We start from the raw sequence: 27,066 nt of genomic DNA, 5'->3' as shown, positions 1-27,066 counted from the left end.
GCCCGTAATCCCAGCACTTTGGGAGACCGAGGCAGGCAGATCACCTGAGGTCGGGAATTTCTGACTAACATAAAGAAACCCCGTCTCTACTAAAAATACAAAAATTAGCCGGACATCGTGGTGCATGCCTATAATCCCAGCGACTCAGGAGGCTGAGGCAGGAGAATCGCTTGAATCCAGGAAGCAGAGGTTGCGGTGAGCTGAGATCACACTATTGCACTCCAGCCTGGGCAAGAGCAAAACTCCATCTCAATAATAATAAGAAGAATAATAAATAAAATTATATAGCCAGCCCTAAGAGTGAGGCTTCTACCATACATGTTTGCCCTGCGGGATCCCTCCTGGGACACTGACTGGCGAAGTCCCCATCCCCTCCCTTGGCCCCTGAGGGCCTGCATGACCCAGGCCTTCTCTACCCTTCACCTTGGTGCACCCATCTTGGCATCAGATATTCCTGCCAGGCTAGCCAGACCTCCTTCATTCCCCAGAATGGGTTCTGTGTCCCCTCCCCTCTGGGCCCTGTACATGTGGTTTGCCCTGCCTGGACAGCCTTTTTCTACCTCCTTGCTTATCAGGACAGCCTGACACCCCTCCTCACCCTCCCCGCATCCCGGTTCTCACCCAGATCATAGCAATGCCTTTTCATTGTCCGGTTAGGATCTTGGGGAGGACAGAGCTTTGTCTCTCTTTTTTCCAGCTGTACCCCAGTGTGAGACACACTGCCTGGTGCTCAGTAAGTATCGTTAAGTGAAGACTGATTGTCCCATCTGCTTCCTCACATCTTTGCCTGGTGATGAGCAAATGGAAGCTCAGAGAGGGCAATGACTCACCAGCATTTCATGCTGGGATGGAGGCAGGTTTAGAGCTTGAATCTGAGTCTAGCGCCCACGCTTTCTCTCCTGCAGGGATGAAAGGCTACAGGGCTTGAGAAAACCCTCCCTTCTGCCCTGAAGGCAGAGCTGTGGCACGGCTCAGGCTTGCTTCCTCATCCCCTGAGTGTGAGGCTTTGCCGCCAACACACAGGGGCTTGTACCACCTGGGGCAGGAGGAGATATAGTCTATGGCATTGCTTCTCTGAATCTGATGGATTCAGCCCACAGTCTCAGGTCCTCCAGACACCAAAATGAACAAGATCCAGCCCCAGCTTCAGGGGTGTCTCCACCTGCTGAAGGTGGTCTCTGCTGAACTTTTCTAGGTTCTGAATCCCACCTCACCCCAACCCTTCTGCGTCCTAGCTCCTAAGATGTACAAATGACTCCGCTGCCTGGACTAGTGGCTTTAGGTAGGTAATGGTGGCTCCTCAGAGCACAGAGAGGTGCACTGGAGTCCCAGAGCCCCTGAGCAGGGAATCAAGCCCGGATCTGCCTGGCTCTGAAGCCTGGGCTGCGCCAAGCTTATCACATATCAGACGTCCCCAGCCCGGAACTGCCTGAGAACAAGACCGCACCCAGTTGGGAGGGGTGAGGGAAGGAGGCTCTAGGGAGGCCACAGCACCTGCGCTGGGCCTGGGAGGGTGTCCCAGGAGGAATGAGAAGGAGCAGCGCAACCAAGCCAGGGTGCAGAGGCAGGGAAGAGTGGGGCGAGAGAGAAGAGTAGAAGGAAGGTTCAGCCCAGACAGCAGGCTGGAGAGTTTAGATTTTGATCTGATGGTAGTAGGGAGCCACTGAAGGTGTTTGAGCAGTGTGAGGTCATCTGTGCTGGGGGAGTCTATGCTGGCTGTGTACTGGGGAGTGGAAGGGAGTCAAGGAGCCCAGTCAAGAGGCCATTAGAAGATCCAGAGGTGGCTCATAGTTTTCATAGATTTCACCCTGCTCAAGTTTGAGGCAGGGTGAAAGCCACTGAGAGGGAAATACACCAGAGGACATGGAGGGCCCATGGGTGCTGAAGAAGGCTGCAGCTGGGTTGGGCATCAGTGACATAAACCTGAGGGAGGGCAGGGGCATGTGCAGGGCCACGTGAAGTAGGGTGGCATTCGGGGGCTCTGTACATAGTGGGTGCTCAGTAACTGTTCATTGAATGAATGGATGAATAGCTCCTTGTTTCTGGGTCAGCTCTGGTCATACCCTCTCCTGTTTCCCACACCTCTTCTCTTTGCCCACCCTGTCCTGTGGCCCTGGGGAGACCTCAGCTGGCCCAGTAGAGGCAGTGCTGGCCCGTGGTTCCGCCGAAGGGCGCCTCCATGTTTGTGGGTGCACTGCACGCCTTCTCCCTCTCTGTCCCCCTCCCCCTCCCTGTCCTTATCTTTCCCTTCTGTCTCCATGGCGACTCACCACCTCGGCTTGCCTGCATCCCAGCCTCTGCCAGGGATTCTGAGCCGGGCTCCATCCCTCCCTCCTCGGAGCCCTGCTACCCGCAGCCCTGTCTCCTCCCCCTGGGGTGAGTCCAGCAGCAGCCTCCTCTTTCCCGGCTGTCACATTTCTTTTCCAGCTCTGCCCGGGAGTCAGCTCCTCGGGGAGACCATCCCCCAACCTCACCTTCCACCTGCCGCAGCCCGCTAGCCTTTCCGGGAGAAAAGGCATCCTTACCTCTGGTTGAAGGTCTCGGGGCCTCCCCCTCTGCATCCGGACCCTCTCCCCATCCCAGCCTCCCATGCCGAGGCCCGCCTTGTCAGTCACTTCCTTTTGTCATCGGCTTGGCAAACGGGCAAGTCTTCAGTCCTAAGATCGGGAAAGAGAGTGGGGTGGGAAGAGCCCTCTTGGGGTGGGTGATGGGCGGGGTGGGGGAGCATGAGGAGTCCCTGGAAACCCAGGATGAAGATAGAAGTCTGGATTCTGTTCTAAATCTTATTATTATTATTTTTTTCTCCAAGGAGAGGAAACAGAGCTTCATGGGAAACAGCGGCAACAGTTGGTATGTAGCGGGGCCTTCCAGGCTGGGATGGGTGCAGTGAGACCAGGCAGTTCAGTTGAAATGGCCGGTCCGGAACACAGAGCCCAGCAGCCCAGCCAGGAGGGCTGTCCGCCTGAGGCTGGATCCGCCAGGCTGTGGAGGGAGGGACAGGAAGAAGCAGGTGGGTGCTGCAGGGAGGCAGATGCCAGCTCAGAGCAGAGAGCGGAAGGAATCTTCTAAGATCCAGAGCCATCTGCCCAACTGCAGCACAGGCTGCTGCCTTCTCCTCACTGTCCCTGCAGCATGGTATTGTGGAGGGCATCATGCCTGGGGGCCTGGCTGAAGTCAGCACCTCATAGAAGCAGCCCCCTGCAGAAAGCCGGGAGAGGCTCTTCCCAAGCATTTGCACCAGGCACTGTGCAGACAGCTGCACACGCCTCCTCTCGGATGGTCACCCCAACGGCCCCATGAGGGGTATTGCTATCCTTTCCATTGGGACAGTTAGGAAATTGGGGCCCAGAGAGGGGAAGGAACTTGCTCACATTTGCATGGCTGGGATGTGGTGGAGTCCCTTCTACCCAGACTTTCTCCCTCTCAGACTCTCTCACCACTGCTCTGCTGCCCCCACTCTGAGGCCCCCAGGTCCTAGGACACACGTCAGTGAGGAACTGGCAGAGCTTGGCCTCTCTGGAAGCAGCTCCGCCTTTCCATGGAGGCACCAATGGAAACTGGGTTGGCACAAAGGGTACTCCACTCCCAAGCCATCAGTCTTCCACCACAACCCTGGCCGGTACCCCCTGCCCCCAGTAGACATCCTGCTTTTCAGTGGCCTGTTTTGCCCCACAGGTCCCACACACCTTTCCCCAAGTTGGAGCTGGGTCTGGGGCCCCGGCCCATGGCACCCCGGGAGCTCCCCACCTGCTCCATCTGCCTGGAGAGGTTGCGCGAGCCCATCTCGCTAGAATGTGGCCACGACTTCTGCATACGGTGCTTCAGCACGCACCGTGTCCCGGGCTGTGAGCCGCCCTGCTGCCCTGAGTGCCGGAAGATATGCAAGCAGAAGAGGGGCCTCCGGAGCCTGGGCGAGAAGATGAAGCTCCTGCCGCAGCGGCCGCTGCCCCCTGCGCTGCAGGTCTGGGGACTGGGCCTAATCAGTCAGACCCAAGAGGAGGGGGTGGCTTTGGCCCTATTCTAGAACATCAGGACAGCACCCAGAGCTCCAGGCTGGACACACTCTCGGGTCAGGAGCTGGTCCTGGATGCTCAGGGGCCCCTTTCTTCTCCTGGCCCAGGAGACCTGTCCTGTGAGGGCGGAGCCGCTGCTGCTGGTTCGCGTCAATGCGTCTGGGGGCCTCATCCTTAGGATGGGGGCCATCAACCGCTGCCTGAAGCACCCCCTGGCCAGGGACACCCCGGTCTGCCTCCTCGCTGTCCTGGGGGAGCAGCACTCAGGGAAGTCCTTCCTCCTCAACCACTTGCTTCAGGGCTTGCCGGGCCTGGTGAGGGCAGGGCGGAGCAGGAGGGGGGCGGGGAGCAAGGATGGGAATCCCTGCTTGGGGGAAGCTGGATCTGTTATTCTGGTCTGTGGGGACAAGGAACCGACCAACTGATGCTCTCCCTTCTCTCCCCTGCAGGAGTCTGGTGAGGGCGGCTGGCCGAGAGGAGGAGAAGCGTCCTTGCAGGGGTGTAGGTGGGGTGCCAATGGCCTTGCCAGAGGCATATGGATGTGGAGCCACCCCTTCTTGCTGGGGAAAGAAGGGAAGAAGGTGAGGGGGGAAGTGGCAGAAGGAGGTCAGGGATGGGAAGGGGAATCAAGAAGGGCATCTCTGGGGTGAGGATAGATGGGGATGGGACGGGGCAGGATTGGGAAGAATGTGGGAGAACAAGGCAGGCCTGGCCCCTTGGGTCTTCCCCTACCCCCTGCATAGGTGGCGGTGTTCCTGGTGGATACAGGGGATGCCATGAGCCCTGAGCTGAGCAGGGAAACAAGGATCAAGCTCTGTGCTCTCACCACGATGCTGAGCTCCTACCAGGTGATGGGGGACACTGATGTTGGCATCCCCACCCCACACACCCTTCTCCAGCTCAGTTTCCTCAAGGCCAGAGCATCTCACAGGCTTTGGTGTCTGGGGTCCTCACAGGTTCTGGGGCTGCCCCGGAAGGGGGAAGGTGCTTCTAGTTGGTGAAGGTGGGAACGTGGGTTATTCCTAAAGGTGGGCTGGTGGTCCCTGGGGCAGCTGAAGGCCTGATGGATCACAGTACCCTCCAGGTCTGCCTCCAGCCTTGAGGCCAGCCCAGCCCTACAGCCTTCAAGGCCCCCATACTGGCCTCTCCCGTGCTCGGAGACCTACAGGCTGCCTGCAAGCTCCCCACTCACCAGGGCCCTCCCCAGTGAAGTCACCTGGCCTCTGTAATCCCTCGTACATGTTCTCTCTGATTCCAGATCCTCAACACCTGCCAGGAGCTGAAGGATACAGACCTGGACTATCTGGAGGTACAGAGACCTCTGATGTTGGGTCACCCCCACCCCTGCCCTGCCCACTAGGCCAGGGGCTGGACCCGAAGGAACTAGGTGCCCTCCTGGTCTGGCCTAGGGTTTTATGACACTTGAACAGGGTTGAAGGGGGAGGGTGGAGAGTAAAGCATGAGATGCCTGGTCTGGGGAGAGGCAGGAGAACCCCAGGCTGTGAAGCGGGAAGCCTGGCTCCTACAGCAGGCATAGGGAGGTGGGGAGACAGGCTTGGGGTGCACCATAGTCCTCAAAGTGGCGCAGCCCTGACGCTGTCTGTGTCCCACCCCCAGATGTTTGTCCACGTGGCCGAGGTGATGGGCAAGCATTATGGGATGGTGCCCATCCAGGTGAGATACCTATCTTTGGATTCATTGGTCCCAGGCCCCATACCCCCAGTTGTTGGTGTCAGGACCCCTTCTCTTCCAGCATCTGGACCTCTTAGTTCGTGACTCGTCCCACCCCAACAAGGCAGGGCAGGGGCATGTAGGCAACATCTTCCAGGTGAGTGGTGCAAGGGGATGGGGTGGAGGGGCCATGGACAGGGCAGAGGTGGGGAAGGCTGGGAGGGGTCCCAGTAGGGACCCAAGCATGGGAGGGTGGACCTCCTAGCTCAGAGCGCTCCTCTTGCTGCCTCACAGAGATTGTCTGGCAGATACCCCAAAGTGCAGGAGCTGCTGCAAGGGAAGCGAGCCCGCTGCTGCCTCTTGCCTGCCCCAGGGAGGCGGTGGATGAACCAAGGCCATGCAAGCCCTGGTGGTGAGTGTCCCCGAGAGCTGGACCTCTTTTGCGCTGCTCCCAGCTCCCCTCCTTGGGCAACCGAGCCCCTCGAAGCACCCGCCTCTCCTGGCCTCTGACACCCCTTCTCCTCCCAAAGCCTGCAGTCTCTCAGCATGCAAATCTCTCCCTCAGACACAGATGATGACTTCTGCCACCTTCTGGGGGCCTACGTCTCAGATGTGCTGAGCGCGGCCCCTCAGCACGCTAAGAGCCGCTGCCAGGGGTACTGGAACGAGGGGCGCGCCGTGGCCAGAGGGGACAGACGCCTGCTCACGGGGCAGCAGCTAGCTCAGGAAATCAAGGTGTGAAAACTCCCTGGAGACCCAGGCGACTCGGCTGGGCCGCTGCTCTCCCTGACCCCGGCGATGGTGTCTCCGCAGAACCTCTCAGGATGGATGGGGAGGACAGGGCCCGGTTTCACCTCTCCGGATGAGGTATGAGCCCCTGGGGGATCCAGAATTCTGGCAGGGAGGCAGGGAGGCAGGGGAGGCAGGGAGGTGGGGGCTGTGCCGAGGCCTCCGGGGTGGGGGTCTGTGTGCCCTGGGAGTGGAGATGAGGAAACAAGCGGCGCCCCTGGCTGAGGAGGAAGGAAGGAGGCAGCCTGGGTTTTCCCGTGGACAGATGGCTGCTCAGCTGCACGACCTGAGGAAGGTGGAAGCTGCCAAGAGGGAGTTCGAGGAGTACGTGAGGCAGCAGGTGAGCCCTGGGGCGTGCTCGGGGGGCAGGTGTGGTCCGGGCAGGGTCCAGGTCAGGGAGAGGATGCCTGGGACTCCTGGTCAGGGCACCTTCTTTTCCCCTCCCTGTCACAGGACATAGCCACCAAGCGCATATTCTCTGCGCTGCGGGTCCTGCCAGACACCATGCGGAACCTCCTCTCCACCCAGAAAGATGCCATTCTGGCCCGCCATGGTGTGGCCTTACTCTGCAAGGGGAGAGATCAGACCTTGGAGGCACTGGAAGCTGAGCTGCAGGCCACGGCCAAGGCCTTCATGGACTCCTACACGATGCGCTTCTGTGGCCACCTGGCTGCTGTGGGGGGTGCTGTGGGGGCTGGGCTCATGGGTCTGGCAGGGGGTGTGGTGGGTGCTGGCATGGCAGCAGCTGCACTGGCTGCAGAGGCCGGGATGGTGGCTGCTGGAGCTGCCGTGGGCGCCACAGGGGCCGCCGTGGTTGGGGGTGGTGTGGGCGCTGGGTTGGCTGCCACAGTGGGCTGCATGGAGAAGGAGGAGGATGAGAGGGTGCTGGAAGGGGACCGAGAGCCCCTTCTCCAGGAAGAGTAACAGCCCCAGGAGATGTTGAAGGACGGGAGAGATGTGAGGTGGGGACGAAGAAGAGAGGCAAGAGGGGTGAGGGTGATGCCAGGGATTCCAAGGCGCCCCCATGTACTGCACTGCCCTGGTTGAATGCTCAGTGTCTGGGTAGCGGCTGAGCTGGGACTCAAGGTGGCTCTAGGAACCTGGGAGGCAGCATCTGGGGGCAGTGGATAGAATACCTGGCCTGTTTCTGGTTGCAGATGGTTGCCAATCTGCCCTTGTCACAGATAGGCTACATCCCAGGGTTTCTGGCTGCAAGTGAGGCTCTACCCTCCCCGCCTGGCTCATTTCCCTGATGACCCTGGATTGTAGGAAAGTTAAGCAGGCACCATCCTGGAAGTCTACACCTGGGTGATCAAGAGACCTTTTCTTTCACAGATGTGAGAAGCCCCAGGATGACTGACCATGGTGTTCAGGAGCAGGGAGCACTGATGAGGTGCTGGGGATAAAAGGAAGGAGGGAACACTGGGCAGAACCAGAGAGATGGGACATGGTAGGCTGTGGCCCAGACCCCAGAGCAGAGAAACTTGCTCCCATGACTCTTCCCAAATCTGCTCCAGCCCGAGTAAGGTAGCTTCCCCACCTCCTGGCCCACAGCCCCAGGGAGGCTGTCTGTGCATCCTGAACCACTCTGTGCTGGGCCTCCCCGAGGACCTCTCTTGGGTGTGTGCCCTTTTTCAAGCCTGTTTAGATGGGGGAGTGCCCATGCCCTCTGTGAAATGCCCAGATGCCAAAGAATAACACCTTTTCTTGCATTTTGAGCTAAGCCAGACAGCCTTTCTACTAGATTCTATCAAAATCTTGCAAAGGAGAACAAAATGAACAACTTCTATTCTTAAACACATCCTTTCTCCCCTGGGCTTGTAAGATGATGCGGCTTGATGCAGCTCCTCAAACACCAGGTCCCCTGGGAACTGGGGGTGCAGGAGTTCTCCCTCTGGGGGACAGAAAATCTGACTACTAGGAAGACTTCTAGGCTGTGAAACTGACTTCTAGGATATGAAACTGACTTCTAGGCTATGAAACTTACAGGGTATGGGTGGGCACATTATCCTTTATTTTATGAAAAATAAAATGTGTGTATGTGAATGTCAGCTTCCCAGTATATTATTGAAACAGAATTTAACCCTCAGAGGACTTCATGGTGGGAGCAGGTGAACCAATGAGATCCATTGATGGAATGCACAGATGGGAAGAGGGAGATTGGAATTCAGGAGATCCGAGGAAGTGAATGTAAGAGGTCCCCATTCAGTGGCTGCGAGAGGGCTCAGGCCAAGGCCAAGTGGTTATGGCCACCTTTGTAGGCTCTTCCACTAGGACTTGGGGTTCTGTTCCTCTTGTCTCCTCTCTGAGAAACTGCTTCCCATGATCCTGTCAACAGGCAGTCAACAAGCATCTGTCCCAGCGAGAGGACAGAATGGAGGCATAAGCAGAGAGAACTTGGTCAAGCCTTGAAGGAAGGAGGAGCCCAGGACCACTTCTGCAGGGCTCAGCCAGCCAGGAGTTCACCCGACTGATTCTCCTCCCAGCCCCGCTCCCCAGCTCCCCATCTGAGAATCACAACAGCAGTCATTGCATCCAATCCTGGCATTTTATAGGTGCACACCCAGAAAGAGAAAGTCTCAGATAAGCCTGTGCAGCTGCCGGTGACACAGGGAAACCCCGAAGTCCTGGTTCCCAAGCTGGTGTTCTTCCCCAAGTCATTTTGTTAAGGTCAACTGTGCTGAAATTGAGATGCTCCTTTTCAGATGCTGCTTCTGGCTGATCAGGTCCAGCTCCAGGGAAGTGTGTGGTGGGCAGAGGCAGGAACATGGTCTAGAACAGATGGCTCAGCAGTGAAGCTATAGTTAACAGGCTGGGTACAAAATACAGGATGTAGAGAAATCCCAAAGCCAGGGCGGGGTTGAGTGGGGTAAAGACAAATAAGAGTGACTCTCTCTTTTAGGGTCTGAGCCAAGGGTGGGAACAGGGTCCTAACTTTGTGTAGTGTTTGTGGAGAAAGGCTTTCTGGAAGCATCTCTCTGAGCCCTTCCACTGTCATCTGGTGGACACATGAGCTATGAAACCGTCCAGACTTTGGAGGCTCAGGATGAGGGGCCAGAGACTCACAGAGGGAGGGTGTTACATGGCTGGAATCCCACCCGGCAGCACTGGAAGGAACATCAGTTCCGTGTCTACCTCTCCCCACTCTGTGCACAGATGGGAAGAGGTTGGCCCTGCGAGGGATGTCTCTGCAGAGACAAGATGAGTAATATTAAGTGGTGTTTGTCTTGTGCCTTGTAGCTTTCAAAACATTTCCTCAAACATTGTCTCCCTTAAGCCTTGAAATCATCTCAAGCAGTATGTAGAACACACAGTTTTACAGAGGAGGACACTGAAACTGAGAGAAATAATGTGTCTCAGTGGAAACAACTAGTCAGAGGTAGGCCAGGAGTCGGCCCCAAGAGTTCTGGTGCCAAATCCCTGGCTCAGTGGAACCTTCAAGCCTCTCCAGACTCCAAGACGACCAAGCTTCTGGGTTCTAAACCCGATTTGTTGGCTTCCTGGGCTTCCAACATTGATTCTGTAATTCACAAGAGCCCAGGCGACTCATTGACCGAGGTCTCAGCAGCATGCTGACGTCTGGCTGCTTTCCCTTCTATGACCCACTGAAGGTTCCAAGATTGGTAGGTTCCAGGATTGGGTTGGAGGTTTGGTGACTTGCCGTGTGGTTCCCGTTTCTGAGGCCTCCCTCGTGTTGCAGATGGCAGTACTACAAGACAAGAGGTGCCTGCATCCTGAAGGCCCCTGACCGCTTGGAGCAGGAATAAGCCCCCGACTCCACTGGCTCTCATCAAACGATGCCGTGAGCAAGGAATAAACTTTTACTGCATGAAGGGGATGCGACATCTAGGTTGACTTAGTACACCATTGCCCACCCTACTCTAACACACACAGAGATGGGTTCTTTGAAATGGAGTGATGCTGTTAACAGACAGGTAAAGTATCACCAGTTGGGGGCTGGGCGGTAAGGAAAGGTATTTTAGGTCGTAGCAGAACATTTGCTAAAATTGTTGCCTACGGCAACTTGGAAGACAGACCTTGTGCTATTGAGGAAAAAAATTATTTTCTTTTTTTTTTTTTTTTTTTTTTTTTTTTTTTTTTTTTTTTTTTTTTTTTTTGAGACGGAGTCTCGCTCTGTCGCCCGGGCTGGAGTGCAGTGGCCGGATCTCAGCTCACTGCAAGCTCCGCCTCCCAGGTTTACGCCATTCTCCTGCCTCAGCCTCCCGAGTAGCTGGGACTACAGGCGCCCGCCACCTCGCCCGGCTAGTTTTTTGTATTTTTTAGTAGAGACGGGGTTTCACGGTGTTAGCCAGGATGGTCTCGATCTCCTGACCTCGTGATCCGCCCGTCTCGGCCTCCCAAAGTGCTGGGATTACAGGCTTGAGCCACCGCGCCCGGCCGGAAAAAAATTATTTTCAATAAAATCTCCTGCCAACCCAGAATATTCTCTCCACAAATGTGGAAAATAAAGAAAATACTAGTTCTGTGATTGAATAAGCATTAAACACATGGATGTATTACGTGTAATCAGCTAACACCATCATAAAGACAGAAATCCCCCCATGTACGTAGTCAAGCAGCTACAACCCATTACACACATGCTGTCGTGTATGAGGACTTGAACTCAGGTGAGAGAGAGCTCCACGGCGTCGTTGTTTGCTATACATGCGCTCACAGCTTACCTAATTCACCTGGTGATTGGGGTGGCATCTGTGTTAATTAGTGCCTTTTTCTGTAGGGAAAATAAAGCAACTTGAATCTCTAGGAAATGTAGGTTGTTGGCCAGGCAGTGGCTCACGTCTGTAATCCCAGCACTTTGGGAGGCCAAGGTGGGCAGATCATGAGGTCAGGAGTTCAAGACCAGCCTGGCCAATGTAGTGAAACCCTGTCCCTACTAAAAATACAAAAAATTAGCCAGGCGTGGTGGCGGGCATCTGTAATCCCAGCTACTTGGGAAGCTGAGGCAGGAGAATTGCTGGAACCCGGGAGGGAGAGGTTGCAGTGACCCGAGATCACGCCACTGTACTCCAGCCCAGGCAATAGTGCGATACTCCGTCTCAAAAAAATAAAAATAAAAAATAAAGCAGGTTGTCAAGGCACCTAGTTGCACCTTGACACACCCTTGGTGACAGCAACATGAGGCACTGTCGTCCTTGATGTTACACTTGTGAGAGGGGGCTCCCAGGCTTTTCAGAAAAACAGTTTTGGGTTTTAATTCTGGTAAAAGATTTATTTAAACTTTTAAAAGACTTGCATAAGTATCTGAAGGAACAGAGGAAGGATTTACAAATACAAGCTTTCTCAAGGAAATGTTCTAAGAAAAGGGAGGGGGAGAAGGGGTTTCTTTTCCTTTTGGAAACAAGACAAATGCCATCTTAGTTTTATTTACCTTTACAGTTTCCCCACTTTGTTATTATTTTATAGTAACACTATAATTTGCTAATGATCTCCATTGCTTTTTTTTACCTTTCTCTGGGCAGTTTGAAGCCATTAAAATACTCAGCGAGCCCACAGTAAAACAGTAAAGCTGATCAGGCTGTTAGAACAAAACATCGTAGACTGGCTGGCTTATAAACAAGAAAAATTTATTTCTTATGGTTCTGGAGGCTGGAACTCCAAGAACGAAGCTCCAGCAGATCTGATGTCTGGTGAGGGCCTGCTTCCTCATAGACTTCTGTCTTCTTTTTCACCTCACATGCTGGAAGGAGTGGAGGGTGTCTCTGGACTCTCTTCTACAAGGGCACTAATCTCATTCATGAGGTTTCTGTCTTTATGACCGAATCACCTCCCAAAGACCCCACCTCCTGATACCATCACCTTGGGATTAGTTAGGATTTCAGCATATGAATTTTGGGTGTACATAAACATTCAGCCTGTTGTAAAAACAATGATCAGGATCTCCATGGGATGAATTTAACAGTCAGTAGAATACGCACCTCAGGGAAAAACCTCTAAACGCATCATACTAATGGCGATTGGTTAAAGCAAACTTGATTAGCAATGTGCAAAAATTCTCCTTTGGCACACATTAATGTTACAAACTGCTGTGCTGTCTTTATCACTTGCCCTTTCATGCAATTAACTATTTGAGTATCATTTTGTAGTTGCTTACAAAGTCTTACCCAATCTAAGCCTAAGGAGTGGCTTACCTGCAGCACCCATCTAAAATTTTAAGACTTTTTCTTTTTTTTTGAGACGGAGTTTTGCTCTTGTTGCCCAGGCTGGAGTGCAATGGTGCGATCTCGGCTCACCGCAACCCCTGCCTCCCAGGTTCAAGCAATTCTCCTGCCTTAGCCTCCTGAGTAGCTGGAACTACAGGCATGTGCCACCAGACCCAGCTAATTTTGTACTTTTAGTAGAGACGGGTTTTCACCATGTTGGTCAGGCTGGTCTCGAACTCCTGACCTCAGGTGATCTGCCCACTTCGGCCTCCCAAAGTGCTAGGATTACAGGTGTCAGCCACCATGCCTGGTCATGTCCATGGCTCTTATTATGTTAAGTCTTGAGGACAAACCCACCCATCTGCCATTTTCCACATCAGTCCAATCAATAGTTATATTATTATAGCAGCATGTCATGCTGAACTAGTGATGAAATCTCAGAGCTTTTTTCTAGCTAATTGCTAAGCTGCTTTATTGCTGAGTCCCTCTGAGATCCTTGTGGTGAATTTTTGTTTGGGCATTACGTTGTTTCTCAATAGTCCAATTCTGAATTTTTGGCCATTTCCATTGCAATTGTATTATGTGTTTTTGTAATTGTCTCAAAGCATTAAGTTTATTATTGAAAGTATCAGTATCAACAAGCTTTAGCTACACTTGTCTATTTCTATTCCTCTAAGGACTGTATTTCGTGTTTCTTTTTGTCCTTGTATGACCTCAAATAAGCCCCTTAATAATCAGATTTCTTTTTTTTTTTTTTTTTGAGACGGAGTCTGGCTCTGTCGCCCAGGCTGGAGTGCAGTGGCTGGATCTCAGCTCACTGCAAGCTCCGCCTCCCGGGTTTACGCCATTCTCCTGCCTCAGCCTCCTGAGTAGCTGGGACTACAGGCGCCCGCCACCATGCCCGGCTAGTTTTTTGTATTTTTTTTAGTAGAGATGGGGTTTCACTGTGTTAGCCAGGATGGTCTCGATCTCCTGACCTCGTGATTCGCCCGTCTCGGCCTCCCAAAGTGCTGGGATTACAGGCTTGAGCCACCGCGCCCGGCCAATAATCAGATTTCATAGTGGGAGAGCCTAGGGGATGCAATTCTGGTTATGCAAACTACTTTAGCCTCAGACATTTCGTGTCAAACTTAGGGCTTGAATATTGTGATGTATATTAGTTATGTTAGTGTTACCAAAAAGGCACTTTGGGAGGCTGAGGCAGGTGGATCACCTGAGGTCAGGAGTTGGAGTTCGAGACCAGGCTGGCCAACATGCTGAAACCCCGTCTCTACTAAAAATACAAAAATAGCCGGGCATTCACATCTGTAATCCCAGCACTTTGGGAGGCCGAGGCGGGTGGATCATGAGGTCAAGAGATCGAGACTATCCTGGCCAACATGGTGAAACCTTGTCTCTACTAAAAATACAAAAATTAGCCAGGTGCAATGGCAGCTACCTGTAATCCCAGCTACTTGGGAGGCTGAAGCAGGAGAATCGCTTGAACCTGGGAGGTGGTGGTTGCAGTGAACTGAGATCGGGCCACTGCACTCTAACCTGGGCAACAGAGCAAGACTCCATCTCAAAAAAAAAAAAAAAAAAATTAGCTGGGCGTGGTGGCAGGTCCCTGTAATCCCAGTTACTTGGGAGGCTGAGGCAGGAGAATCACTTGAACCCCCGAGGTAGAGGTTGCAGTGAGCCAAGATGGTGCCATTGCACTGCAGCCTGGGCGACAAGAACAAAGCCTCATCTCAAAAAAAAAAAAAAAAAAAAAAAAAAAAAAAAGAAGATGGTCCCACCTTCACTCTGATGACAATCAGATTGTTGGTCTTATAAATTTGGGCCATATCTATCCTGAAAACACAATATAGAGCAGATGGGAAGTAAATAATTGTGGGGACCATTACTGGGAGTACAGAAGGAAAAGTAGTGTTACAAATAACATATTTGTTTCTAGTCAATTATGAGTCTTAAAGTAATTGAAATCATCACTGCTGTGAATAGGCCAGCAAGGCTGTTTATGATAATAGTAATAATAAGTTCACGAAAATAGTTCTTTTCAGTTGAATTCAGTACCAATATCAGTTATTCTAGAAGATTTAAGTTTTGAGTCCTCGTGGGAACCCAAGTCCAGTTGAAAGCATGAATCCAGCTGGATTTTTCTTTCACCTTGATAATCATTTCGGAACATGTGAAAGGGTCCCTCACAGGGTGATGACAGCATCTTTCCTCTAGAACACCTTTATGTTCACAAAATCACCTGATCGTTGGTGGGGTGTCAGATTTCCTCTGGCAGATCCTTCTGAATCCTTCTGATTTTATGTCTCCGGGGAAGAGAGGAGCCCTTTTAAGTAAAGAACATGATTATGAGAGGATTCAGTTAAATTGGGCCCAGGACATGGTCCCAGACCCAATTCCTAGGCCTGCCAAACAGAATTTCAAAGGGAGTGATACTGCGCTTGCTTGCAGGGTTGCTCTCATTTTTAACAAGGCTAGCACTAAAGCATGAGGCCATTTTAGGCCAGCAGATTTCTAAATGAGGCTTTAGAGTCCAATTCATCTGCTCTATTTGTCCAGAGAACTGAGGGTAACAGGGAGTATGACAGCATGATTTGCATCATTCCTGAACCACAATAGACTATGGGCTATGTGGACATCCTGGAAGACAGAACGCGACAGAAATCTCTAATCTTCCAAAGGCCTTAGTTCTACAGAATCCAGCTGCTGTGAGGTCCCTGGTGAAGCTGGTGGAAAAGAACCTTCTGTATGTACCTTGGGAGTGGCCTTAAAGAATCCTGCCCACAACCCGCACATCAGCGTGTTTTGGACGATACCACCTGCTTAGCAGGCATAGTGAAGTGGAGTGCCTTTAAGATCCTTTTTCACTGGGGGATGGTTTTGTTGATGACACATTACTAATCAAGTAAATGGGAACCATGGTACAATATTATTTTGTTAGCTAATTCCCATAGTCCAGTCAGATTTTTTTAGCCCCTTTCTTATTCCATTTGTCAATTTCCTTTTGTGATGCATAGTTTTGAAAGTAGATAGAAGTTACTTGTGTTAAAAGTGGGACTCCTGGCTGGGAGTGGTGGGCCACACCTGTAATCCCAGCACTTTGGGAGGCCGGGGCAGGCAGATCACTTGAGTCCAGGAGTTCAAGACCAGCCTGGGCAACATGGCAAAATCCCATCTCTACCAAAACTACAAAAAGTAGCCAGGCTTGGTGGCGCATGCCTGTGGTCCCAGCTACTTGGGAGGCTGAGGCAGGAGAATCTCTTGGACCCAGGAGGCGGAGATTGCAGTGAGCCGAGATCACACCACTCCACTTCAGCCTGGGCGACAGAGCAAGACCCTGTCTCAAAAAAGAAAGAAAGAAAGAAAAAAAGTGAGACTTCTAAGTTTGGGTCTGCTATATTTGAAGAGTGGCCTTTGCAGCTCTTCAGTAAAATTAATTTCATTTAGAAGTGGGATTATTTTGCCCATGTGAATGCTACAGTGTAATGCCTCTAAACACTCAGTTCTTAATTTTCTTTTCTTTAGCTTTTTTTTTTTTAAGATGGAGTCTCCTTGTTCTGTTGCCCAGGCAGGAGTGCATTGGCATGAACATGACTCGCTGTAGACTTGAAATAGGCTCAAGCAATCCTCCCACCTTGGTCTCCTAAAGTGCTAGGCTTACAAGTGTGAGCCAGCATGCCTCGCCTCAGCTGTTAATTTTCTGAGAGTTTACTTCCTATCAAAGTCAAGAATCTCCTATTTTTCAAAATCTTCCTGTTGCATGACTGACACTAAACAGACATTTACTATCAGTACGTCCATTCGTTTTAAGTCCTGAGCCAAGCCCTAGTAAATGTAAGCTATTCATTAACTCAAATTGTGCTGATTTAATTCCAGGCAAAATAAGCTCCCACAATTTCATGAGCAGCTACCACGGCACAGGAAGCCTAAGTTGGCTGTTTGCATCCCGTATGTAATCCATCAGCAAACTCTGATCTGTCAAAAGACAAAAAGCACAACAAGTTTTAAAATCTTAATTGGCTTTTATTTGTGACTCAAGAATTGTGCAATAACTCATTCTCGTAAAATAGAATGAGTGTTCCGATGAGCTGAACAGAGGAGGTTTGGCTTGATAGGGAGAAAAGGTCTGTGGAAAGAGAAAGAGAGAACAAAAAGCAGACGAGTGGTTTCAAAGTGACTTTCCTTGTACGTTGGTCCCCAACTGAAAATGACTTCATTTGTAATATTTTTAATTTAGGATGGGTTTATTGGGAGCATCTGCAAAGTTTAAAGCAGAGGGGACGTCCTATCATGCTGGCTAAAACTGGCCTGTTTGGGGATTTGGCTATTATCCCTCTGTGTCCTGATTCCCTGGAAGGTCAGATAAACAATTCAGTTTTGGCTTGTTGGCGTGGAACTTCAGTATGAGGAACTCTATTTTGGTTTGATCTGTTGGGCCTAGCGCAGAAGCTCACTCCAGACTAATTGCATCCTATAAATTTTATTTAACAGGTCAAAGCTGGATTTTTAACAGAAAAGTCAGGAAAATCACATTGGAGCCCAGTGTCTTACTACCATTTGTGTTAGGCTGTTCTTGCATTACTCTAAAGAAATACCTGAGAATGGGTAATTTATTAAGAAAAGAGGTTTAATTGGCTTATGGTTCTGCAGGCTTTACGGGAAGCATGGTACTGGCATCTGCCTGGTCTCTGGTGAGGTCTGGAAACTTTCAATCATGGTAGAAGGTGAAGGGGAAACAGGGACCTCACATGGCAAAAGCAGGAGCAAGTGAGGCAGGTGGGGGCGCATGCGGGCAGTGGAGGGGGGTTGGGGGAGGTACCACACACTTTTAAGTGACCAGATCTCTCAAGAACTCACTATCAGAAAGACAGCACCATGCCATGAGGGATCCAGTCCCAAGATCCAAACACATTCCACCAAGCCCCACCTCCAGCATTGGGGATTACAATTCAACATGAGATTTGGGCAAGGACAAATATCCAAACTAAATCAACATTGTATAACCACGATCATCTATTTGATCAAAGTCTGTTGAGATAGCAGAGTTTAGGAGAGTGCACCTCCCAGGCACACTATAGGCATCGGATAAGAATGCTTGTTCACAGCTAGTCCCATGGCACACCTACAAGTGCCAGGTCTTATGCACTGGTAAGACAGCTATCACAGTATGGGGGACATAAAAATAAGTCAAATGACTCTAGGGGCCGAGGGAAAACTTCCCCTTCACCCTCTGAATGTTTGCCTTAGGACCAACTCACAAAAGGCAGATTAATATGAGAAATAACAGAAATTTACTAATGTGCACAAAAGGAAAATTGCAGAGTGATTATCCCAATCCCTCAATGGGATCCAGAAGCTTCCTTACCCTCTTGAGGTTACAGAAAGCATCAGGGCTCAGAGCATGACCAAAACCAGATTATGGTGGTAGATCAGATCGTGGCAGTTATGGAGGGGAAGAAGAGGAGGCCTGGCTAGCAAAGGGGGTCATGTTATGTAGATGAAGCCTCACAGGTAGCAACCCTCAGAGAGAATAGATGGTGAATATTTCTTCTAGACTTTAAAGGTGTCAGACTCTCAGTTAATCTTTCCCAGATCTGGATGAGGGAGGGTCTCAGAGACGGCCTGGCTTCATCAGTGCAGATTTCTCTACAGATGCAAATCTCCCCAACAAAAGGCAGCTTTTAAATTATTTTTGTATTTCCAGCCCTTCTGAATAGCCATCTTAAACTATTATTAAGGAAGTATATTTTGGGGTGAAATATTTTTATTTTCTTCAGTCCCCACTTTGAGACTTTTACCTTCAGAAAATTTCACATATGGAAAAGCAAGTTGAAGCCAGGTGCAATGGCTCACGCCTGTAATCCCGCATTTTGGGAGGCTGAGGCAGGTGGATTTCCTGAGTTCAGGAGTTGAGACCAGCCTGGCCAATATGGCGAAGCCCTGTCTCTACAAAAAATACAAAAGTGGCTGGGCGCGGTGGCTCAAACCTGTAATCCCAGCACTTTGGGAGGCCGAGACGGGTGGATCACGAGGTCAGGAGATCGAGATCATCCTGGCTAACATGGTGAAACCCCGTCTCTACTAAGAAATACAAAAAACTAGCCGGGCGAGGTGGCGGGCGCCTGTAGTCCCAGCTACTCGGGAGGCTGAGGCTGGAGAATGGCCTGAACCCCGGAGGCAGAGCTGAGATCCGGCCCCTGCACTCCAGCCTGGGTGACAGAGCGAGACTCCATCTCAAAAAAAAAAAAAAAAAAAAAAAAAAAAAAAAAAAAAAAAAAAGTTAGCCAAGCACGATGGTGCATGCACCTATAGTCCAGCTACTTGGGAGGCTGAGGTGGGAGGATCACTTGAGTCCAGGAGGTGGAGGCTGCAGTGAGCCAAGATCATGTCTCTGCACTCTAGCCTGGGTGATGAGCAAGACAGTGTCTCAAGAAAAAAAAAAAAAAGGTAAGTTGATAGCTTTGGAGAGATTTGAGTTAGACGTTGTTAGATAAGAAATAGGCAAAGGAGGGGAAAAACAAATTGAGATAAGAAGAAAAGAGCAAATTATATACATTTTCCCCATATTCTTTTAAATCACTCTTCATACTGAGAATAAGTCAGTTTGGTTAAACAGCTTTGTCCAGTTTTAGGAGGTGACATTGCAGATGGGATAGGTCTGGAGTGCAGTGGCACAATCTTGGCTCACTGCAACCTCCACCTCCCGGGTTCAAGCAATTCTTCTGCCTCAGCCCCCTGAGTAGCTGGGTTTATAAGCGTACACCACCATGCCTGGCTAATTTTTGTATTTTTAGCAGAGACCAGGTTTTCACCATGTTGTCGGGGCTGATCTGAAACTCCTGACCTCAGGTGATCCACTTGCCTCAGCCTCCCAAAGTGCTGGGATTACAATAGGCTTGAGCCACTGCGCCCAACCTGTGGTGGCATTCTGACAGTTTTTTCTGGACTGTAGTTCAAACCAGGTGTTCAAGTAACGTTTCTGAGTAGCCCATACACCAGCAGGCATGAAGGCTATTTACATTAATTTGCTCTGGTGATTTATCCCAAAGTTTATATCAAGTTGTCTAGCTTCAGTATGCAGGGCTTCAAGAAAAACAGTTCTAATTTCTAGTGAGTCCAAGTCAGAAAAATGAGAGAAAAATGGAAAAACACTAGTTTGGAGACTTATAGCTGGAAAGATTTCAGGATTCAACCCAATAATAATAATAGCAGGTGTTCTATGGTTTTCTTCTGAAATATAATTTTTCTGTCTCTAGTCCCCCTTTCCTACCAAAGACAGATCACAGTAGGACCAATCTATTTTGTAAAATAAATTATTGTCTTATTAAACTTGGCCTGATTATTTGCACAAAGTACAGCAAGATTAGTGATTGGCCATATAGGCTTTTTTCAAATCGGCTCTTTTGGAACTTTTCATAGAGAATTTTGGATTAGACTTTTAAAAGCTTCCTGAAGCTGAGAAGCTAAGCTAAGAATTTGCCATCGGACTATACTTACAATACCTGTACGAACTGGATGAGCTCCTCTTTTCTTGAAATCCCTCAAACGAGGTTCTTGGGCCTGTCAGAAAGTGACATTGTTTACTTACTGCAAAATCAGGAACCTTGCAAGGGAACAATGTAGACGAGTGAGAAAGACAAAAAGGGCCTTTCTATTTGAGTAATGTGAGCCCCTTTAAATAAATTATCAGGCCCAGAGAGACATTTAAAATGTGGTCAGCCATGATGGCTCATACCTGTAATCTCAGCACTTTGGGAGGCCAAGGCTGGTGGATCACTTGAACCTAGGAGTTTGAGACCAACCTGGGCAACATGGCAAGACCTCCTCTCTACAAAACAAAACAAAACAACAACAAAAACAACAAAACAAAACAAAAATTACCTGGGCATGGTGGCACAGACCTGTAGTCCCAGCTACTGGTGTGGGAGGATCGCTTGAGCCCAGGAGGTGGAGGTTGCAGTGAGTCAAGATCGCGATCGCACAACTGCATTTCAGTCTGGGTGACAGAGCGAGACCGTCTAAAAAAAAAAAAAAAAAAAGTAACAGCAGTCACATCTCACTCCCATTTGATCTAAATAATTACTCTGAAGCCACTTGCTGTGCATACTCGGGACTAACTGCCACCACATAGCCCTAACATGCCATATACCCTACACTTCAACAATGTATACCAATCACTAGCTAATGTTATTTCTGTACACTAATGAGAATTCCTGATGAACAACTTTTGTAATCACTCCCTCTCCTGAGTTGTCATTTTTTCTTTAAAAACTTGAGCCTCTCCTTTGTTTCCTAGAATATTCCCCAAGGCAACCTGAAAGTGTGTCCGGGACTGCATTCCTCAACTTCAGCCCAAATAAAGTCTATATTAATTTTGCCTCACCTTCCTTTTAGTTATTAGGCCAGTCTTTCCAAGGGACTTCTCTTTTTTTTTTTTCTTTTTTGAGATGGAGTTTCGCTGTTCTCACCCAGGTTGGAGTGCAATGGCGTGATCTCAGCTCACTGCAACCTCCACCTCCTGGGTTCAAGTGATTCTCCTCCCTCAGCCTCCCAAGTAGCTGGAACTACAGGCATGTGCCACCATGCCTGGCTAATATTTGTGTTTTTAGTAGAGATGGGGTTTCACCATGTTGGTCAGGCTGGTCTCGAACTCCTGACCTGAAGTCATCCGCCCACCTCAGCCTCCCAAAGTACTGGGATTACAGGCGTGAGCCACCACGCCTGGCCTCCAAGGGACTTTTTATAGGCTCTGTAAAGTTAACCTCGATTCCTCAAAGTAGTCTGGTCATAATGAAAATATGCCATTTCAGTCAAAGCCTCAGTAAAATAACGAGTGTATCCAATTGTGTCCTGTTACAAAAGAAAACAGATTCTTACTGAACTTATGTAAATAACTATATTGCCATAGATTAAGAATAGTTACAAATAGTTTCCAAATTCTGGAGAAATCAGGTAGAGAGAAAGGTAAATATTTCAGTTTTGCTCATAAAAACATACTTTACCCAATTGCTGTAAGCTAAATACCTAAAAAGAAAAAAAGTTTTTTTAACTCTGGAAAACAAAACATAAAAAGAATCACCAGTGTTTTATTTTTTAAATAGGTTATTTTAAAAAAATATATTTCAGCACTCTATTAGTTCAATCTCATGTAATTTTGTTGTATTTGATGTTGGGATATCAATCCTCATGAGCACATCAGCTTTTTACTAGAGTTTGAGAAGTTTTTGCCTAATCCAATGGTATGATGACCAATGTTATCATAAACCTATATTCAAAAGTCCTTGTCAGGTCCTTACCATTAATGTCCTAGAAGACATTTTGGACTGCAGTTGATTTTTTTTTTTTTCCCAGAGTGAGAACAGGAGTGCTTTATGGTCCGAGTGGAGTGTTTGGGAGGAGTGCCTCCCAGCTCCCGCTGGTGGGCTCACCTAAGTGGGGGCCCAGCTGAGGCCACTGTGGGAAACACAGCCCCCACTCCCAGGGGATGCCTCGCACGCTGCCTTCAGCCTCTCGCTAGCCTTGCCTAGCGTGGTCGCTGGGCCGCCCTTTAGGGTGGGTCTGCACACCCGTGTTCAGGGCTCCTGGCCAGAAGCGGAGCCACAGGCATGCTGAGGCCCTGGGTGAGCACGGAGGGCAGGCAGGTGCTGGGGCAGTGCGCACCCCGAAGCAAAGCAGCCCCTGCCCAGCCTCTGTAAACAGACCCTCATGGGTCCCTCCTGGGCCTCAGTCACATCCCTGAGAAACACTGGGGACTGGCGGCTCTGCCCTGAGAGAGCCAGGGTGTCCACCGAGTCTGGCCGAAGCCAGCTGTCCCCTCCTTCCCTGCAGAGCAGGCTCACGCCAGGCCTGGAGGCCCAGCACCGGACTGCAGTTGATTACAAACTGCTTTCTGAGAAGAATCAAAGTAAAGCAATAGCTTTCTGTGAGTGGCAAAATACTTAGAATAGCCATGATTAAAGATATACTTGACAAGGAAATTTGGTTATTTCTGAGGCATACAACAAAATAATCATATTTATGACTGACAAAACGTATCAAGATAGAATTTTAAGAATCTCATACAATTTTGGAACATGATTAATTACACATTTATAAAAATATAACTCAAAGAAAGTTAAAAATGCTTTCTGTGTGATTTTTACATACTAAGGCTAATATGTCTTAGACTTCTAGAGTTTCTTTTTTTTTTTTTTCTTTTGGGGCTGTATGTGGTGGCTCACACCTGTAATCCCAGCAATTTGGGAGGCCATGGTAGGTGGATCCCTTGAGCCCAGGAGTTGAAGACCAGCCTGGGCAACATGGCGAAACTCTGCGTCTACTAAAAATACAAAAAGTAGCGAGGTGTGGTGACGTACCCCTGTAGTCCCTGTGACGGGAACTGAGGGGAAATGATCAGTTGAGCCTAGGAGGCAGAGGTTGCAGTGAGCCATGATCATGCCACTACACTCCAGCCGAAGCAAGAGAGTAAGACCCTATCTCAAAAAAAAAGAAGAAGAAGACTGGGCGAGGTGGCTCATGCCTGTCATCCCAGCACTTCGGGAGGCCAAGGCAGTGGATCACTTGAGGTCAGGAGTTCAAGACCAGCCTGGCCAAAATGGTGAAACCCCATCTCTATTAAAAATACAAAAATTACCCTATGTGGTGGTGGGCACCTGTAATCCCAGTTACTCGGGAGGCTGAGGCAGGAGAATTGTTTGAACCAGGCAGTGGAGGTTGCAGTGAGCTGGGATGGCGCCACTGCACTCCAGCCAGGCAATAGAGTGGGAACAAGTCTCAGAAAGAAAAAAAAAAAAAGAAAAGAAATTTGATTTTGGGAAGTTTGTCATATAACAAAGGCTCAAAACACTTGATACTAAAATAATAATGGTTTAAAGCATTTGATCAAAATAGGATTGCAGGTCACTGTAAAATTATATTCCTAGATCCCCAAAAATCAAGGATTTCTCTTTTTTTTTTTTTTTTTTTTTGAGATGGAGTCTCACTCACTCTATCACCTAGGCTGGAGTGCAGTGGCTTGATCTCAGCTCACTGCAACCTATGCCTCCCAAGTTCAAGTGATTCTCCTGCCTCAGCCTGCTGAGTAGCTGGGATTACAGGTGCCTGCCACCATGCCCGGCTAATTTTGTTATTGTTTGTTAATATGGGGTTTCACTATGTTGGCCAGGCAGGTATCAAACTCCTGACCTCAAGTGATCCTCCCAAAATGTTGAGGTTACAGGCGTGAGCCACCGCGCCCAGCCAGGGATCTCATTTTAGCATTGAATCCCAAGTCCCCCCAAAGAGGGACACTCCATAGGACTAAGTCTTTTTTTTTTTTCTTTGACACAGAGTTTCGCTCTTGTTGCGAAGGCTAGAGTGCAATGGCGCGATCTTGGCTCACCTCAACATATGCCTCCTGGGTTCAAGTGATTTTCTTGCTTCAGCCTCCCAAGTAGCTGGGATTAGAGGCATGCACCACCATGCCCAGCTAATTTTGTAATTTTAGTAGAGACGGGGGTTTCTCCATGTTGGTCAGGCTGGTCTCGAACTCCCGACCTCAGGTGATCTGCCCACCTCGGCCTCCCAAAGTGCTGGGATTACAGGCGTGAGCCACTGCACCCGGCCAGGACCAAGTCTTGTACATGCTTCTACAGTGCACCTTACCGCAAGAGCGACCCAATGCCAATCAGCCCATTCTGTGCTGAGCTCATTCTCATGAGAGTCCTATGCCTTGGTGGTGAGTGTTTCCACAGCCTCCAAGTGTCCACACTGCACCTTTCTTATCTAAACACCCAAAGAAATGAGTAGCCCCTTGCAAACAACTGCAGTCAGCCACCTCCAAAACCGCAGCCCTCACCAGTGACAAGCCAGCTATCTCACGCACACACAGGCTGTGTTCTCTCATAGCACAGAGAGAACTGCTACCCCCACAAAGCCGAAGAGATCATGCAATGCAATGCAAGAGGGAGCAGAGCTTTAGACTGAGGGGAACCTGCCCGCAACTCTTTGGAGGAAGAATTTCTCAAGGAAAACAGGAGACCTTAGAAAGAGGGTGAGTGGAGCCTTTTTCTGTTTTCCTCAAGGGTCTCACTCAGAGTCATTAGAAGTTCCTTCTAGATGCCTTTATGTGGTACTGAAGATGACAAAACAAGGAGAAGCAGGGAGGATTAGAAGTAAATGGGAGAGGCTGGGCACAGTGGCTCATGCCTGTAATCCTAGGACTTTGGGAGGCCGAGGCAGGCATATCACCTGAGGTCAAGAGTTTGAAACCAGCCTGGCCAACATGGTGAAACCCCGTCTCTACTAAAAATACAAAAATTAGCCAGGCGTGCCTGTAACCCCAGTTACTTGGGAGGCTGAGGCAGGAGAATCGCTTGAACCCAGGAGGCAGAGGTTGCAGTGAGCCGAGATTGCACCATTGCACTCCAGCCTGGACAAGAGAGCGAGATGCCATCAAAAAAAAAAAAAAAAAAAAAAAAAAAAAAAAAAAAAAAAAGGAAGTAAATGGGAGAACAGTTCTCAAGAAAGGAAGCAAACAGAGAGACCAAGCACATAACTCAAAAAGGGGTTTCAAAAAAGAAGAAAAAAAAAAGAAACACACAACACAATGCGCGCGCGCGCGCGCACACACACACACACACACACACACACAGAGTTTCAGCTGACTGGAGAAAAAAAGTCCCCAAAACAGGATCCAAAAAAGCAGAACGGCCTTTTAAAAAAATATGTATGTAGCTTGAATATCAGCTTTTAATTAAGCTGACTTCTGACCACAGAGCTCTTTAAGAAAATCTTGCAAATCTCTTATCAGACTTTATTCAGAACACGTAGCTAATACTCCTGGCTTTTGAACTCTTTTACCAAAGGTACCTTCCTCAATAAAAATTGGTCGCTCCCAAAAGTCAAAAGTCACACAAATGTCAAACCAAATGAGACTGATTCCCTGACTGGGAATTGAACATTGAATCCAGGCTATGGTGATTAAAATGTGGAATTTTAACTTCTAAGCTGGAAGATAGAATGCAGTCATTCTAAATCCTACAAGGCATCCAAAGCAGGCAGTTTGAGCATGCAAAGGATTTTAACTTTGTTTTAGGTGAAATTTTTTTTTTTTTTTTTTTTTTTTTAGATGAAGTCTCACTCTGTCACCCAGGCTGGAATGCAGTGGCACCATCTTGGCTCACTGCAACCCCCGCCTCCTGGGTCCAAGTGATTCTCATGCCTCAGCCTCCTGAGTAGCTGGAACTACAGGTGTGCACCACCACACCCAGCTACTTTTTGTATTTTTAATAGAGACAGGGTTTCACAGTGTTGGCCAGGCTGGTCTCGAACTCCTGGCCTTGAGTGATCCACCTGCCTTGGTCTCCCAAATGCTGGGATTACAGGCATGAGCCACCATGCCCGGGTAGGTCAAATTTTTGATTGTTAATTTTCTCAAGAGAATTTCTAAATCCAGTCATGATACCACGATGCTGTCTTTCTTTTAATTTAACTTTCTCATAAATACAAATAAGGATAAGGGATCTCTAAAATCCTTTTTTTTTTTTTTAAATTAGAAATGTTTCTAATTTAAAGGATCCATCTGAGGAAAGAGATCAAACAATATGAATACTTATACCAAAAAGTACACAAGAGTCGCTACACCCAATACTAGACGCAAATCCTTTTCTCCCGTTAATCAAGATTTCACAGAGGAAAATAGAGACAGTGATTTTTACCTTCTGCTTGACTGGATTCTGCAAAAAGAGAGGCAGGGAGCCTGGCTGGTGAGAATGTCTTATCCTTCCACAGGCTGGTGAGGTCCTGGGTTCCCTGAGCTGTGGCTTCAGAAGAGCAGAGCTTTGGTTTTGTCAGAAAAATGAAAATCTTAAAAGTGGCCCAAGATGGCCGCAAATTGGACATATGGGTAATAGAAACTGGGCCTATGGACTAAAGCTGAACTCGTGCCTGCAAGGCTTGAGTTTGTCAAATATTTCACTGAATTATTGATTATAACCTTGCCTATGCCATGAAGCACAAAGACAGTATAGAATCAATCATCCCCTAAGATGCCTACATGCTCATTAACCTTTTACCGTTGTCAACCTGAAATAATTGAAAGGATCAGCATCCAGTTTTAAAGAGTTTATTCAAGTGAAAAACTGGCAATTGCCATCCAGAAAACACAGACTCCAGTGCTCCAAAATTAAAAGTTAAGGTCTTGGCCGGGCACGGTGGCTCATGTCTGTAATTCCAGCACTTTGGGAGCCTAAGGCAGGCAGATCATGAGGTCAGGAGATCGAGACCATCCTGGTCAACATGGTGAAACCCCATTTCTACTAAAATACAAAAAATTAGCCAGACGTGGTGGCATATACACCTGTAGTCCCAGCTACTCAGGAGGCTGAGGCAGGGGAATTGCTTGAACCCGGGAGGCAGAGGTTGCAGTGAGCCAAGATTGCACCACTGCCCTGCAG

General features: G+C 49.2%; 2 protein-coding genes and 2 long non-coding RNA genes across 7 annotated transcripts in view; 2 read left to right on the top strand and 2 right to left on the bottom strand.

Moving 5' to 3' along the window:
- MAPK7 (mitogen-activated protein kinase 7) overlaps positions 1–2,496 on the top strand; it is a 33,593-nt gene extending 31,097 nt beyond the window's left edge. The window contains exon 9 of the transcript XR_007720284.1: positions 2,428–2,496. The gene's annotated coding sequence lies outside the window, so the exon portion shown is untranslated. The remainder of the gene's footprint in view (positions 1–2,427) is intronic.
- On the bottom strand, positions 666–3,455 carry LOC126939069 (uncharacterized). Its single transcript, XR_007720290.1, has 3 exons — positions 3,372–3,455; positions 2,526–2,657; positions 666–787 (listed from the first exon to the last, which is right to left on the bottom strand). It is a non-coding gene; the product is annotated as an uncharacterized LOC126939069 (long non-coding RNA).
- RNF112 (ring finger protein 112) lies at positions 2,278–8,519 on the top strand. Of its 3 annotated transcripts, none has more exons than XM_050763894.1 (14): positions 2,278–2,376; positions 2,810–2,850; positions 3,676–3,961; positions 4,121–4,327; positions 4,463–4,594; positions 4,757–4,861; positions 5,272–5,322; positions 5,631–5,687; positions 5,767–5,841; positions 5,979–6,096; positions 6,250–6,419; positions 6,498–6,551; positions 6,739–6,813; positions 6,927–8,519. In XM_050763894.1, exons 2-14 carry the CDS (start codon positions 2,828–2,830, stop codon positions 7,395–7,397), a joined length of 1,824 nt encoding a protein of 607 aa, XP_050619851.1. In that variant the 5' UTR covers positions 2,278–2,376; positions 2,810–2,827; the 3' UTR covers positions 7,398–8,519. The 3 variants fall into 3 exon arrangements, with proteins under 3 accessions (XP_050619851.1, XP_050619850.1, XP_050619849.1); XM_050763893.1 differs by lacking the exon at positions 2,278–2,376 and adding an exon at positions 2,560–2,643 and having other exon boundaries at positions 4,124–4,327; XM_050763892.1 differs by lacking the exon at positions 2,278–2,376 and adding an exon at positions 2,560–2,643.
- A 4,427-nt stretch (positions 8,520–12,946) lies between these two features.
- Positions 12,947–20,673, bottom strand: LOC126939073 (uncharacterized). Of its 2 annotated transcripts, XR_007720297.1 has the most exons (4): positions 20,513–20,673; positions 20,134–20,191; positions 16,525–16,757; positions 12,947–14,957 (listed from the first exon to the last, which is right to left on the bottom strand). It is a non-coding gene; the product is annotated as an uncharacterized LOC126939073 (long non-coding RNA). The 2 variants fall into 2 exon arrangements; XR_007720296.1 differs by lacking the exon at positions 12,947–14,957 and having other exon boundaries at positions 16,135–16,757.
- Between the last annotated feature and the right edge of the window lie 6,393 nt (positions 20,674–27,066).

The sequence above is a fragment of the Macaca thibetana genome, chromosome 16 (assembly GCF_024542745.1).
Source record: "Macaca thibetana thibetana isolate TM-01 chromosome 16, ASM2454274v1, whole genome shotgun sequence".
NCBI lineage: Eukaryota > Metazoa > Chordata > Mammalia > Primates > Cercopithecidae > Macaca > Macaca thibetana.
Note: the sequence above shows the minus strand (reverse complement) of the source record. Positions and strands in the feature narration are given on the sequence as shown.